We start from the raw sequence: 17,421 nt of genomic DNA, 5'->3' as shown, positions 1-17,421 counted from the left end.
AAGAATAATATCTTTTAACAACATTTTTCTATACAATATATATATATATATATATATATATATATATATATATATATATATAGATGTATGTGACAGTTTTACTTTTGCATTATAATAAAGTCGCTGTTAATTTTTTTCGAATATTAATTAACGCGAGGTCTTTTGTTCTTGAAGAACTGAAAAGGGATTTCAGTTTTTTTTTTTTTTTTTTTTTTGCCTGAGATCCTTTCGATGTGTTCACCTATATACATATATATGTAAAAACGCGCTTGAATGCTCACGAACCATAGCCACAATAGCCATTGTACGGAATGCACATTCCTTATTGGATCATTTGCACGCAGTATCTTAACGCATTGCAGACTCTCCTTTACCTCTTTCTTTGTAAATCTTTTGCCTATTCTCCCATATATATAACCAGTTTTGCCAACTTCTTGTAAATCGAGTTAAAATAAGAAAACAAAAAAACAACAAACGATTTCTCGTTAACATAATCGATATGTCGATATATAAATAATTCATATATTATTTTTCGAGACCAAAAACAAAAATCGATACAAAATCGATTGAAATGCTTCGATATATCAATATAAATAACAATAATAATAATAATAATAATAAATATATATAAATAAATGGTATAACGATTATAATAATCGATATATCGGTGTATCGATGTATCGATATTAATAATCGATATATCGACAGAAATAAATGGTATATCGATATTAATAATCGATATATCGTTATAAATAATCGATATATCGATATAAATAATCGATATATCGGTATAAATAATCGATATACTGTTAGAAATAATCGATGTATCGACATAAATAAATGGTATATCGATATTAATAATCGATGTATCGACATAAATAAATGGTATATCGATATTAATAATCGATATATCGTTAGAAATAAATGGTATATCCATATTAATAATCGATATATCGTTAGAAATAAATGGAATATCGATATTAATAATCGATATATCGGTGTATCGATGTATCGATATTAATAATCGAAATACCGATATTAATAATCGATATATCGTTATAAATAATCGATATATCGTTATAAATAATCGATATACTGTTATAAATAATCGATGTATCGACATAAATAAATGGTATATCGATATTAATAATCGATATATCGTTAGAAATAAATGGTATATAGATATTAGTAATCCATATATCATTAGAAATAAATGATATATCGATATTAATAATCGATATATCGGTGTATCGATGTATCGATATTAAAAATCGATATATCGACATAATTAATTGGTATATCGATATTAATAATCGATATTTCGACATAAATAATCGATATATCGATATTAATAATCAATATATCGATATTAATAATCAATATATCGTTATAAATAATCGATATATCGACATAAATAATTTATTTGTTGAAATAAATAAGCGATATAGTTAATCGATGTATCGATATTAATAATCAATATATCGTTATAAAAAATCGATATATCGACATAAATAATTTATTTGTTGAAATAAATAATTTATTTGTCGAAATAAATAAGCGATATAGTTAATCGATATAAATAAATGGTATATAGATCGTAATAATCTATATATATATATATATATATCGATATAAATAAATCTTAAATCGATTGTAATAATCAATATATAGATTTTAATAATCGATATATCGATACAAATAATTGGTATTTCGGTAAAAGTAATTGACATATCGTTTTAAATAATCAATGTAATTAATTGATATATCGATGTAAAAAATCGTTTGTATCGATATAAATAATCGATATATCAATATAATTCGATATAAATCGATATAGAGAAATAATCGATACAAGAATAGAAATAATCGATGTATTGATATAAATCATCGATATATCGATATAAGTAATCAATATATCGTCGTTAAAACTAACTATTTATATCGATTTTAAAATACTTTAAGCTTTTCTCTCTTAAATATCGATATAAAATCAAAATATTTGTATAATTTTTCTTATTTTTTTTTTTTTTGGTGTGAATATGCAAATTTTAAATAATAGTCCAGTTTTTTTTTATCATATTTTTATATTATTTTACTTTTAAACAAAATAAACATATATATATATATACATAGTATAAAATGTGGTTGAAGATATAGAGATAGGATTTTTTATTATCATTATTATTATTATTTTTTTCTGTCTTTTATAATCTTGATTCCAAAAAAAAAATCGTGCGTGTCCCTTATATATATACATATATTTGTGTGTATGTCTGTGTACCTGGAAATCGGGAACTCTGAACATGAATAAAATATTTTTTTTTTTGCGAGGACGCTTGTGGCATGATGAGCGAAATCAGCGTGTGACATACATAACTTTTGCTTGTGGCCACATTGCGTCGTCTTCGCGTTGTCGTATATGCTGTCGCGCCGCGCACAAAAAACCGCGTAGGAAGTAAACATCGTATCTACCTTTATTTCAGCGTGGGACCGTTCAAAAGAGATAAGGGCACGACGCACTATCTGCCGGAATATCATTACTGTAACGCGGCCTTTTGCATACCTAAGGCCGTCGCTTTACATTTTTCTCTTTAATATTATATATATATATATTTGTTAGAAAAGTGCTGAATCTCCCCCCTCCCCAACCCCTTTTTTTCTCTTTTTCTAATATGAGACGTTATCATCTTCACCTCACTCTTATTCCGAGACTTCTTGAAGTTTTTTTTATTGCACCGCAGTATTCCTGAATGAGTCTATATATATATATATATATATATATATATATATATATATTCAAAGATTATATTCATCTTGACAAAATAAATTCATAAAAAACAGAAATGTACTTTTTTTTCATTTTTCATCCTACTTAAATAATTTACATATATATATATATATATATATATATATATATATATATATATATATATATATATATATATTTGATAAGAATTAATAATAACGAGTAAAAGAAAATAGTTTAAAAATGTCCTGTTAAATTTTTTTTTCCAATAATTTGGATTTTTATAAATTTAAAAAATTTTTACAAAAATTACCTAAAAATAAGTTAGCAATTTCCTTAAATTACCATAAAATCCCATAAATTGCCAAAAAACAAAATTTTAAAATTACGTAAAATTTCCTTAAATTACCATAACTTTCTTTAACTTACCAAAAATTACAATAACTTTCACTAAATTATATAAAAATTACCATAACTTTTCATTAATTGCTAAAAGAATCTAAGAATTACCAAAAAAAAATTTCTAAAATTACCATAAATTTCCATAATTTACCAAAAATTACAAAAAAAAATTTCCATAATTTTTTCCTAAATTATTTAAAAATTTCGACAAATTACCATAACTTTCATTAATTTGCTAAAAGAATCTTAAGAATTACTAAAATTTTTTTAAAAATTACCTTTATCATTCTTTAACTTAACAAAAACATACCATAACATTCTATTAATGACTAAAAAAAAAATCTAAGAATTACCAAAAATTACAGTAACTTTTTATTATTTGCTAAAAGAATCTAAGAATTACGAAAAATTTCCATAAATTACCATAACTTTCACTACCTCATCAAAAATTACAATAAATTTCCATAAATTACCATAACTTTCACTACCTCATCAAAAATTACAATAAATTTCCATAAATTTCACTACCTCATCAGAAATTACAATAAATTTCCATAAATTACCATAACTTTCACTACCTTATCAAAAATTACAATAAATTTCCATAAATTTCTAAAATTGTCCAAAAAAAAGAATTATCAAAAATTTCCATAAATAACCATAACTTTCACTACCTCTAAAAATTACAATAAATTTCTATAAATTACCATAACTTTCACTACCTCATCAAAAATTACAATAAATTTCCATAAATTTCACTACCTCATCAGAAATTACAATAAATTTCCATAAATTACCATAACTTTCACTACCTTATCAAAAATTACAATAAATTTCCATAAATTTCTAAAATTGTCCAAAAAAAAGAATTATCAAAAATTTCCATAAATAACCATAACTTTCACTACCTCTAAAAATTACAATAAATTTCTATAAATTACCATAACTTTCACTACCTCATCAAAAATTACAATAAATTTCCATAAATTTCACTACCTCATCAGAAATTACAAAAAATTTCCATAAATTACCATAACTTTCACTACCTTATCAAAAATTACAATAAATTTCCATAAATTTCTAAAATTGTCCAAAAAAAAAAATTATCAAAAATTTCCATAAATAACAATAACTTTCACTACCTCTAAAAACTACAATAAATTTCTATAAATTACCATAACTTTCACTACCTCATCAAAAATTACAATATATTTCCATAAATTTCACTACCTCATCAGAAATTACAATAAATTTCCATAAATTACCATAACTTTCACTACCTTATCAAAAATTACAATAAATTTCCATAAATTTCTAAAATTGTCCAAAAAAAAGAATTATCAAAAATTTCCATAAATAACCATAACTTTCACTACCTCTAAAAATTACAATAAATTTCTATAAATTACCATAACTTTCAATACCTCATCAAAAATTACAATAAATTTCCATAAATTTCTAAAATTGTCCAAAAATATTATAATTTTCTCTTAATTATCAAAAATTTCCACCATATTTTTACATACATTTTTAAAATTATCTAAAAGTTTTCACAAATTATTATAACTTTCTTTAACTTACCAAACATTACAATAATTTTCCCTAAATTATTTTAAAATTTCTAAAAATTACCATAAATTTCCATAAATTGGTTAAAGAATCTAAGAATTAACAAAAATTACAATAACTTTTCTTAAATTACCAAAATTTTTCATAAATTACCATAACATTCCATATATTACCATAACTTTCCATATATTTTTAAAATTGCCTAAAATTATATTATTACTATTATTATTGTTGTTATTATTATTATTATTATTTATTTATTTATTACTAATGAATTTTTTTTTTGTGTTGCAGAATGTACATTTGGCAAACAAATACGAGAATTGGGTTCGACGTGGCATCCTGATTTGGGACCTCCATTTGGTATTATGTTCTGCATAAAATGCGAGTGTATACCAGTAAGTGTTTTTTATTATTCTATTTAGTGTAATTGAAAAAAATTATTTAAGAACAAAGATTTTGTTTAAAAATTTAATTTAATAAAAAAGAAAAAATAAATAATAAAAATGATAATGATAAAAATGATGATTTTAAATAATAAATGATAAAAAAATTTGTAATAAAAATTAAATTAATTTATAAAAATTATTTTTTAATTAGACGAAAAAAAAATTATTTTTTTCATTTTTTTAAATCATTTTTATATATATATATATATATATATATATATATATATATATGACATTTATAAGAGAGTGTAAGAGAGACATATGACACATAACTCTTTTGATTTTTAAATGAAAATAATGGGCTATTATCAATTTATATGGTTGAAATGATAAATTGAAATCATTAAAATGAATTAATTTAGATCAATGGAAGGAGGTGTGATAAATTTCGAAAAAAAAAAAAAAAACTTCGCACGAAGACCGAATTCCACAATGATCGCGTAATAATTGTCATTTGCATTCAAAGAGTGATACTTGTTATGTGTACGTATCAAGAATTCCTCCGTGTTTACACCGACAATGGTCATTAAAAATCTTGACTGGTTTTTTTTTATTATTATTATTATTATTATTATACTACTCGCGCCGCAATTTTTTTTTCAAGAATTCCTAATCTTTTCTCTTTCGCGTATATTATAAAAAAAAAAAAAAAAAATTGCGAATGTTTCGCACATAAAATTTCGGATTACACATGCGATAAGAAAAAATTTAAGATGAAAAAAAGCGACCCAAACTTATTTCATTTTTGTCCCAAAATAAATTTTTTTTTATTCTACTATTAAAAGAAAAATATATTTTTTTATTTACATTTTTTTTTTTTTTTTTTTTTTTTTTTTTTTTTTGAAACTAAATTTTTATTTTTGTATTAGAAAATTAAAAATTAATGTTTTTAAATTTAATAAATACAAAAATCGATATAAATAATCGATAGAACGATATAAATAATCGATATGTTGATATAAGGAAATCGATAGAACGATATAAGGGAATCGATGTATCGAAATAAATAATCGATATAAATAATCGATATATCGGTATAAAAAATTGATAAATCGATCTAAATAATCGAAAAATAGATCTAAATAATTGATATATCGATCTAAATACTCGAAGTATCGATCTAAATAATCGAAGTATCAATATAAATAATCGAAGTATCGATATAAAGAATTTTTTGTTCTCTCCCAAAACTTTTTTAGCCTTCCAAAATTTTTTTTTTGAATTTTTTTAAAAAATTTTTTTAAAAAATTTTAAAAATTATCGGAACAAATTTTTTTTTGCGACTCAATTCAGATTTTACTATATAGAGAGAAAGATTATACATGTCTCTCTCTCTCTCTCTCTCTCTTTCTCTTTCTCTTTCTCTCTCGTAGTTTGTGAAACTTCTATACTACTGCTCTTTGGTCGTTTGTCGTTGATCGTTTGGAATGGCGACGCCCGCCTTATTTTTAGACTTCGAAGGAACGACATTCGCGCTTTAGTGTGCATAAGAAGCTATTGATAGGTCGTCCTCTTCTCACGAGAGATAGGGGGAGATGGGGGGAGGGGACACCAAAAAAAAAGAAGACAACAAGGAAGAACAAGAAAACAAACGCCAAAGACTTTATATAAAAAAAAAAAAAAATTAAAGCAACGAACAAAACTCTGTAAATGTTAAACTCCCTGGTGTCTTCTTTTATAAAAATGTGTATATACAACTACTGATAAACGACAAAATTATCTCTCACATACACACCAAACTAAGTGTTATTTGATAAGATTATAGAAACGACAAATTACATATTTATCCTGTTCATTAATTAATTACAAATTGAGATTTTTTTTTTTTGAAATTAAAAGAAAACTATTTATTAATTTTGTATTTATATTCAATAATTTTTATATAATTTTTATTTTTTAATTAATTATTTAATTAAAGAGGACATAACCTCAAAACTGATAACTAGTTTTTAATGCAAACAAAAATTTAATAAAAATTATAAACAGTTATTATTTAATTAAAAAATTATTAATAGCTGTTAGTTATTTAATTGCTCTCAATCGGCTTTCAGTGAATTTCTATAAAGCTCCTTTTACAACAATTTTTTTTTACTTTTTTTCAACGCAAAATTCAGTGTTAAAAAGATGCGCGCGCATAATTTTAACAGTGTATTTTGTTCACGTTATTAAAAAAAAAGTTATTGTAGAAGCAGCTTAAATAGTAAAGAAGTTATCTGGATAATAAGAATCCTTTATTAAATGAAGTTATCTGAATAATAAGAATCCTTTTTGTCACCAATCCTTTATGGATCATTTACACCTTCAGTAAGAAATTTTTTTTTTTTTGCATTTTTCGAAATACACAAATCTCATTGGTTCATTTCGGAAAATGCAATAAAAAAAATTTTTCGTCGGAAGATGTAAATGTACCATTATAGAATGCCTTGTAATGCGATTGTAGTGTTGATCAACTCCTGAAAATAATTCTCGTATAAAATGGAACATAAAATCCTGTAACGTAAAACGATTCATTAAATTATACTGAAAAATGGAAATTAAATAATAATTACATATATACAAACTGTGTTATTCTTACCAAAAAAAAAATAATAATTTTATGACAATTGACCGGACACGTATTTTTTTTTTTACTTGTTCTCTTGACAAGTACGATTCTCTAAAGCAGTTGATAAGTGAGATTGGATTTTCGTGCGATTTTTTTCCGTCCATAATGTGGGATCCATTAGTTCCATTTTTAGCCGCAGCGCTAGTTGTCCTTTGCCTTTATCCTCCACTCGGTACTAATCACTTTGGATATGAAACCTAAAATATAGTAGAATATCTAGAAACTTATAATTATTTTTAATTATAATATATTAAATAATATATTATAATTAAAATTATAAAAATTTTAATATTATAATTTATCCTAATTATAATTCCAAAATAACGTCAATTAATGCAAAATTAAATTAAATTTCTCCGGTAAAAAGTAATAACAAAAAAAAATTCACATTACTATTTTCTTTTTTTCTAAAACCAGTGTCCTGAAAAAATTTACAGAAACACCCCCTTACCTCCGGCCTTAAAAAAAAAGGTGATAATTAGAAGAAAAAAAAAATAAACATTAATGTCCTGAATTTTTTTTAAGTCGTAAAAAAATTTCTTCACTTTATATACATATATATACAAATGACTGTTGTCTAGACCAACCAGCAAATAAGAAAAGCAAGTTTTACGAGTGTTTTGCCATTATTCTCAATCGCAATTTTTTTTATTGGCTATTATAATAAATGTGAATTTAAAAAAAAAAAAAATGTCTCTCGTCAGCATCCATTAATAGAATTTACGCCGAGTTTTGCCCCGTTCTAAATAATATTGGTAAAATGATTTCAATAAAATGTGTGCATACATTTATATATATATTACTATATAGAGGCTGCGGAATATACTATAAGTGATTGTGTCATCAGAATACGATTAGTCTTGATTAAGTCTACGCGATGATGATGTAATCAATCAACATGTCATCAATTATATATATTATACAAATTTTTTGACGAAAAAAAAAGAGATATATATCTTTATTATATGAATTAATTAATATTTAATAATATAATAATTATAGATAATTTTTATTTATTTTTTTTTTTAATATTTGTAAATATTAAATATTTATTTAATGGAAATAATAAATTAAAAAGTATTTTCAGTATAAATTTTTGAGGTTATTTTAGGTAATTTAATATAACTTAACCTTTTTTAAACCGAGCTAACCTCATAATCAAAAATTCCAATGCTCTCATTGGCTAAAGTTTCCATTCTTGGTTAACTATCGCACTTTGCTCTAGTGAAAATTTTAGTGACATTCTAGTTAAAATTAAAAGTTACCAGAAAGTCACTATACAGTTTTACTAGACTAGGGTGCGGTAGTTGACACCGAGATTTATTCGTTTTTTTTATTTTGTCTTTTACAATATTTATAAATAAATATTTTTTCTTTTCTTTTTTGCAGATACAAAAAAAGAAACGAATAATCGCTCGAGTACAATGCAGAAATATTAAAAACGAGTGTCCCAAATTGACATGCGATGAACCAGTTTTACTTCCGGGACGATGCTGTAAATCCTGTCCCAATGAATACAGTAAGTTCAATAAAAAAAAAACAATATTTCACTTAGAAAGTAATTTTTTTATTTTTAAAAAATTAGTTACGTAATATTACGAGGGAATATTAGAAGACAATCAGAAATGTTTAACCCAACCTTACTTTTTACAAAAAAATTACCATGAAACTACTGATCCCTGTACTTATTTTTTTCTTTCCCTTATTTCTAGATAGTTTTTCACTGTTAATGGAAAATTTTTGCAATATGAAGTTGTCTGAATAATAAGAATTCTTTCAATGAAGTTATCTGAATAATAAGAATTCTTTAAATATGATCTCCGAATGATGAGAATTGTTCTATTTAGAGGTAGAATTAAAACAAATTTATACACCGTACGCCACGAACTAAGAAAAATATTATAGAAGTGTCATGACATTTTGAAATTGCATCAAACCTCTAAAATAATTTTCATAGTTCGTGGCGCACAGTTTATACATTAATCATAAACGCCATAAGCTAATAAAATTATTATAGAAAAGTTTTACGATTTTTAAAATGTCGCCAAACCTCTATAATAATTTTATTAGTTTTTGCAATATAAAGTTGTCTGAATAATAAAAATTCTTTGAATGAAGTTGTCTGAATAATAAGAATTCTTTAAATGAAGTTATCTGAATAATAAGAATTCTTTAAATTGTGTTCTCTAAATAATGAGAATTGTTTAAATAAACCATATACTGGTAAGGAATCACTGTAAACTCGATATACGTCATAAACTAAAAAAAATTATTATAGAAGTGTAACATAGTTTTTGAAATGCCATATCAAACCTCTAGAACAATTTTCTTTGTTCGTGGCGTACGGAGCAATCAATATTATACACTTCTATAATAATTTTATTATTTCGTGGCACATACATTGGTTACATTATATACGCCACGAACTAAATAAATTATTATAAAAGTGTCACGACTTTTTGAAATGCCGTCAAATCTCTATAATAATTTTATTAGTTCGTGGTGTATGCTGCAACCAATGTATACATTTATATAATAATTTTATTATTTTTTAGCGTCTGCTGTGAAAAATGTAAACACTATACACCACGAACTATAAAAATTATCATAGAGGTTTGACGCCATTTCGAAAAGTCGTGACACATTTGTTACACGTATCATACACCACGAACTAATAAAATTATTATAGAAGTGTACAAGATTGGTTTTCATTGTCCCCACTCGCCAAAATCCCCACTCGTTTGTCAAAAATCTCAACTACCGCACCCTGCTCTTGTAAGAATTTACTGACTTTATTTTTAATATTAATAGTTACTAAATTTTTACTAGAGCAGGGTGCGGTAGTTAACGAGAATTATGACAAATTGCGAATGGTGACAATGAAAACTAACCAATTGGTTAACTCATAAGTCATGAACTAATAAAATTATTTTAGAGATTTGATGACATTTCGAAAAATTGTAACACTTCTATAATAATTTTAGTAGTTCGTGGCATATCGATAGAGAAGTTATCTGAATAATAAGAATCCTTTAAATGAAGTTTTCTGAATAATAAAAATCCTTTGAAACGATAACCCTTAGGATACGAAATCATTGGAAACTAACTGGCAATTCATTAAAAATTAATTACCTTTAATTTCAATGAATTTATAGTAAGTTTCCAAAAAGAATCTGTATCAGTAGAGAAGTTATCTAAATAATAAGAATTCTTTAAATGAAGTTATCTGAATAATAAGAATTCTTTAAATTGTGTTCTCTAAATAATGAGAATTGTTTAAATAAACCATATACTGGTAAGGAATCACTGTAAACTCGATATACGTCATAAACTAAAAAAAATTATTATAGAAGTGTAACATAGTTTTTGAAATGCCATATCAAACCTCTAGAACAATTTTCTTTGTTCGTGGCGTACGGAGCAATCAATATTATACACTTCTATAATAATTTTATTATTTCGTGGCACATACATTGGTTACATTATATACGCCACGAACTAAATAAATTATTATAAAAGTGTCACGACTTTTTGAAATGCCGTCAAATCTCTATAATAATTTTATTAGTTCGTGGTGTATGCTGCAACCAATGTATACATTTATATAATAATTTTATTATTTTTTAGCGTCTGCTGTGAAAAATGTAAACACTATACACCACGAACTATAAAAATTATCATAGAGGTTTGACGCCATTTCGAAAAGTCGTGACACATTTGTTACACGTATCATACACCACGAACTAATAAAATTATTATAGAAGTGTACAAGATTGGTTTTCATTGTCCCCACTCGCCAAAATCCCCACTCGTTTGTCAAAAATCTCAACTACCGCACCCTGCTCTTGTAAGAATTTACTGACTTTATTTTTAATATTAATAGTTACTAAATTTTTACTAGAGCAGGGTGCGGTAGTTAACGAGAATTATGACAAATTGCGAATGGTGACAATGAAAACTAACCAATTGGTTAACTCATAAGTCATGAACTAATAAAATTATTTTAGAGATTTGATGACATTTCGAAAAATTGTAACACTTCTATAATAATTTTAGTAGTTCGTGGCATATCGATAGAGAAGTTATCTGAATAATAAGAATCCTTTAAATGAAGTTTTCTGAATAATAAAAATCCTTTGAAACGATAACCCTTAGGATACGAAATCATTGGAAACTAACTGGCAATTCATTAAAAATTAATTACCTTTAATTTCAATGAATTTATAGTAAGTTTCCAAAAAGAATCTGTATCAGTAGAGAAGTTATCTAAATAATAAAAATTCTTTAAATGAAGTTTTTTTGAATAATAAGAATCCTTTAATAATATTGTCCCAAGTAATTCTGTAACAAAAAAAATTAATTAATTTCTCAATAATGCAAAATTAAAAAAAAAAAAGAAACAAATCATGTTATGCTTACCAAAAAATAAATTGATTATAGACGTTTGACGGTATTTCGAAAAGTCGTGACAATTTTTCTATAATAATTTTATTAGTTTATGGCGTATATGGTTGAGGTTGGATTCCATTGTCCCCACTCGCCATTTGATTATTTTCAACTATAGCACCCTGCTCTAGTGAAATTTAGTTACTTTATTGTAAAAATTAAAAGTTACTAAATTGTCCCTAGAGCAGTGTGAGGTAGTTGCGAGTATTATGACAAATTGTGAGTGGAGAGAATGGAAACCAACCTACAACCAATTTTTACCTTTCTATAATAATTTTATTAGTTCGTGGCGTATTATATTTTTTTACACCAAACGCTACGAACTATTAAAATTATTACAAAAGTGTATAAGACTAATTGCACCATACACCACGAACTAATAAAATTTTTATAGAGAGGTATGACGCCATTTCGTAAAAAATCATGACACTTGTATAATAATTTTATTACTTCATGACGCGTTTGGTTTGATATTAATGCAATTGGTTTTACATTAATAATTTAAATTATTTATCAAAAAATCAATATAAAAAAAACAAATACGGTTTATCTTTATACATATATATATAAATACAAAAAAAAATGGTAAAATGTAAAGAGAAAATAGTCGCGTAAAGCGACAATAAATGAATGGAAATAGAAAGAGAAGATGTTGACGTGAGAAAAGGTATAAGGAGGGGAAAGCGGGAATAAAGGTGGGAAAGGATCACTGTTAAGTGCGATGTTATAAAAGAGAAGATATAGAGAGTGAGTGTGTGTGTGTGTGAGAGAGAGAGAGAGAAAAAGTGAGGGAGGAGAGGGTGGGCGCCAGCAGGCTTTAGCGCCATGGCGCCGACTATATTACCGCACGGCGTCACTTCGATTAGGCTTTGCAATCTAAATGTAAATATTAACATACGTAATGATCCAAGCGCAATATGAAGAAATAAGAATAGACACACACCAATGGTGTAAACGAGAATCAATGGCCTTCTCTCTCAAGATGCAGGACGATTTATTCCGATTAATGCAATTGACCCCGCAGTAAAACGACACCTAGAGAGAGAGAGAGAGAGAGAAAGAGAGAGAGAGAGAATGATAAAAACGATTAGGATTGGTAAACTAGCATTAGAAATCACTGACATGCTGATTTCTTTGACTATATACTATTTGTATGATTATTCTCATACTTTTCGAGGCAACATGTGTGTGCGTTAAACTTTGCACTAGATATGTGAAATTGAACTTTGTACTCTATGATGTAATACATACATTATAGAAAAAGAATTTTTATTTTCTATCTTCTCACAATAATTATATGTATATATATATATATATATATATATATATATATATATACATACACACACGTCTATACACACAGAGAAGTTGTAAAGACCTTAGTAACGGTCAATAACAGCTTTTCATTGTTAGTATTGGGTAATAACTATCCGTGTGACGGTCAATGACAATCTACATTAATGGCCAACCGTTGACCCGATATTATTCTAATTGAAAATTATCTTTTTTTGCCATTGGATATAATAAAAATTAACAAAAAAAAAAAAAAAATTCTTGATAAATGTCGATAAAAGATGGTAACAGTTAGTAAATCACTTTAAAAAGTGGTAAAACAAAAAAATGCTAAAACATTGTAAATATTGGTAAAAGATGCTAATAGATCGTAAATATCGGTAAAAAAATGTTAGCAAATTGTAAATTTCGATAAAGTATGGTAACGGCTTGTAATTAACGGTAAATGATTGTAAAATGTCGATAAACGACGGTAATAGATTGTAAATATTAATAAAAGATCGTAAATTTCGGTAAAAGATGGCAAGTGAATATAATCGTAAATTTCGATAAAGTATGGAAACATCTCGTAACTTTTGCTAAAAGAACGTAAATATCGGTAAAAGATCGTAAATATCCGTAGTAGATCGTAAATGTCGGTAACAGGTCGTAAGTATTGGTAAAAGATCGTAAATGTCGGTAACAGATCGTAAGTATTGGTAAAAGATCGTAAATGTCGGTAAAAATTGTAATAGATCGTAAATGTTGGTAAATTATGGTAGTAGATCGTAAAATTCATTAAAGGATGGTAATAGATTGTAAATATCGGTAAAAGATGGCAAGTGAATATAATCGTAAATTTCGATAAAGTATGGAAACATCTCGTAACTTTTGGTAAAAGAACGTAAATATCGGTAGTAGATCGTAAATGTCGGTAACAGGTCGTAAGTATTGGTAAAAGATCGTAAATGTCGGTAAAAAATGTAATAGATCGTAAATGTTGGTAAATTATGGTAATAGATCGTAAAATTCAGTAAAGGATGGTAATAGATTGTAAATATGGGTAAAAGATAGCAAGTGAATATAATCGTAAATTTCGATAAAGTATGGAAACATCTCGTAACTTTTGCTAAAAGAACATAAATATCGGTAAAAGATCGTAAATATTGGTAGTAGATCGTAAATGTCGGTAACAGGTCGTAAGTATTGGTAAAAGATCGTAAATGTCGGTAACAGATCGTAAGTATTGGTAAAAGATCGTATATGCCGGTAAAAATTGTAATAGATCGTAAATGTTGGTAAATTATGGTAATAGATTGTAAAATTCGGTAAAAGATGGTAATAGATCGTAAATATCGGTAAGATATCGTAACAAACGGAAATATTAGTAAAAACTGTTATAAATAACTGTAGAATGAGTTAAGAAAAAAAAAATTTTTAAATCTCGTAAAAAAAGTTAAAAATTTATTTTTCATATTATATATATATATATTTTTTTATGATTACACTTGTATAAAATATATATACATTGACAGTGGGAAGTGTATTTAAACACAGGAAACTTATTTTTGGGTAGGTGTTGAGAAATGAGGAAGTAAAAATCTTTTGCAATATTGACCTATCACACCCACGTAACCAGGTATGCACAATTGCACATTGATCTTAACACACACACACATATATATATATATATATACAAGAAATAGCATCCTCCAGCAAATGTTTTCTCTTGATTTGCATAATAAGATTGTGGCAGCGAAAACAGGAAAATTTATTTCGAACTATTTCTCGCTACGAGGTTGCATAATTAATGTCAATATTGTTTCTTCTTTTTTTTCTGTCTCATTTCAACGTTTTACGGTTTAAGAAAAGAAAAATGAAGAAAAAAAAAACAGAAAATTATGATATGAAAACAGTTTATAAATGTCTTAATTAATTAATAATTAATATCAGATAGTTGTTGACAGTGAAATTTATATTTCTGGTTTTTTGTAATAAGCAATTTAAACGTAATCGATTAATCGAAATTTACTGTTCGAGATCGAATCATCGAATCAATTAGAAAGAATTGATTAATCTCTCATTTTGGTTCAATTATTTTTGTTTGTATAATCGAATCGAATAGTAGAAATCGATTAATCTTGAATCATACTTTTTGGTTCGAGTATCGATTATATTTGATTGTACAATCGAATCGAATAGTAGAAATCGATTAATCTCGAATCGACTAGAATCTCTCGAATCTCTCGTTCGACTATCGATTATTTTTGCTCGTATAATCGAATCGAAATTTATGTTTCGAGATCGAATCGATTAGTATCGATTCATTATCATTCGACTATCGATTATTTTTGTTTTTATAATCGAATAGAAATTTATAATTTGATATTAAATCGAATAGTAGAAATCGATTATCTAGTCTATAGTTGCTCGATTAATCGATAGCGATTAATTAAATCGAAATAACAATCGATTCTATTAATTGAAATCAAAGTTTTTCAATGATTGATACTAGTTATTAAATAATCGAATTCAACAACTTTTGTTACATTCTTTTATGGTTCATTTTTTTTATTTAAAGAAAGGGAATATGTCGTCACCGCATTAGAATTTCATTATATAGTCGTGTGTATAACCGACGAGGAAAAATAATTTCGATTCATATGTATATCTATATATATATATATATATAGATACTTTTTATTTATTTTGTTTTTGTACTTTTTTTTCTCTCTCTCTCTCTCTCTCTCTCTCATCTTATAAAAGCGACTAGGAATAATCTAGACGATGCGGGTTTAATTTATGCCCGCTGCCTTTGTCGAGGAGTGAATGGAGGCGGAAAGCCAAGGCACTCGAAATTCCTTAGCGAAAGAAATTGGTGATTTGTGGTGTGAAACGTGACACATTTATCTGATTTTATGCTTCCTTGGAATTGGACGGTGTTGAATCTATTCTATGTGATATAGGCACTCTTTTCTTTTTTTTTTGTCTTTCTCTTTCTCGCTATCTCTTTCTTCATTCTGCGAATATATACAAGACGCGTAGACCTTTAAACCTTTCTCAAAACCCGACTAACTCAAATCATTCTGGATCAGACTCGTCAAGAGAAAGAGAGAGAGAGGGAGAGAGAGAGAGAGAGGCGGCGGTGGCCGGTTACACTAGAATCGGCGCCTGCAGTTTTTTTTGGGGAGGTGGGTGGGGGACGGGGGATTTGCGGGTAAAAGGAAGGATGGTCGTCATTCAGGATTAAGGGACACGTTTCTTGGTCAATTTCTGCGCGTGTATATTTCAATGTATAGTCACGTAAACGTGCACGTGACATCTTCACATATGTATTTAATCTATTCTATATACGAACTTATATATATACATATAAATGTGTGTGGGGGGGGGACCACGAGACTCTCCTTTTATTTATTATTTTTTTTTTTTTATTCTCAACCGGACATCAAGATCGCGAATTCTTTGAAATTCAAATGCGTTTTGAGTTTCAAATCCTCACCCGAGTCGAATCGAACGATTACCATTCGTTTATACTCTTCAATGTCAACATTTTAATGGTCCTTATTAATTTTTATTTCCCTCTTTCTCTCTAGCTTCTAACCTTGAAAAAGCGTCAGAATTTTTACAAATATCTTATACTTTCGTGGAGGGTTTTTTTTTTTAGCTTAAAAAAATTTTAATAATTATTTGCGAAAAAAAAATTTTTTGATACAGAGGAGAAGAAGGGTTTTAATTAAAACTGATTTTAACCGGATTTTATAAATTTGTTGGGTATAAAAAAATTTATAAATTTCTATAGACAGCTAGTTCATTGTTAGTGGAGAATTATTTTGCAATATGAAGTTGTTTGAATAATAAAAATTCTTTGAATGAAGTTGTCTGAATAATAAGAATTCTTTGAATGAAGTTATCTGAATAATAAGAATTCT

The 17,421-nt window shown here is 26.3% G+C and overlaps 1 protein-coding gene across 4 annotated transcripts in view; it reads left to right on the top strand.

The window, feature by feature from the left end:
• LOC127290076 (dorsal-ventral patterning protein Sog) overlaps nt 1-17,421 on the top strand; it is a 171,356-nt gene that overhangs the window by 140,588 nt on the left and 13,347 nt on the right. For all 4 annotated transcript variants that reach the window (XM_051318465.1, XM_051318464.1, XM_051318463.1 and 1 more), the window contains 2 exons: nt 5,012-5,115; nt 9,161-9,290. In XM_051318465.1, the coding sequence (XP_051174422.1) occupies nt 5,086-5,115; nt 9,161-9,290 (160 nt within the window). In that variant the 5' untranslated portion in view covers nt 5,012-5,085. The remainder of the gene's footprint in view (nt 1-5,011; nt 5,116-9,160; nt 9,291-17,421) is intronic.

This window comes from Leptopilina boulardi, unplaced genomic scaffold, assembly GCF_019393585.1.
Source record: "Leptopilina boulardi isolate dan_hultmark-lab unplaced genomic scaffold, ZJU_Lbou_2.1 LbouV2_55, whole genome shotgun sequence".
In the NCBI taxonomy this organism is placed as follows: Eukaryota; Metazoa; Arthropoda; class Insecta; order Hymenoptera; family Figitidae; genus Leptopilina; species Leptopilina boulardi.
This window is presented reverse-complemented; position numbering and strand designations above follow the sequence as displayed.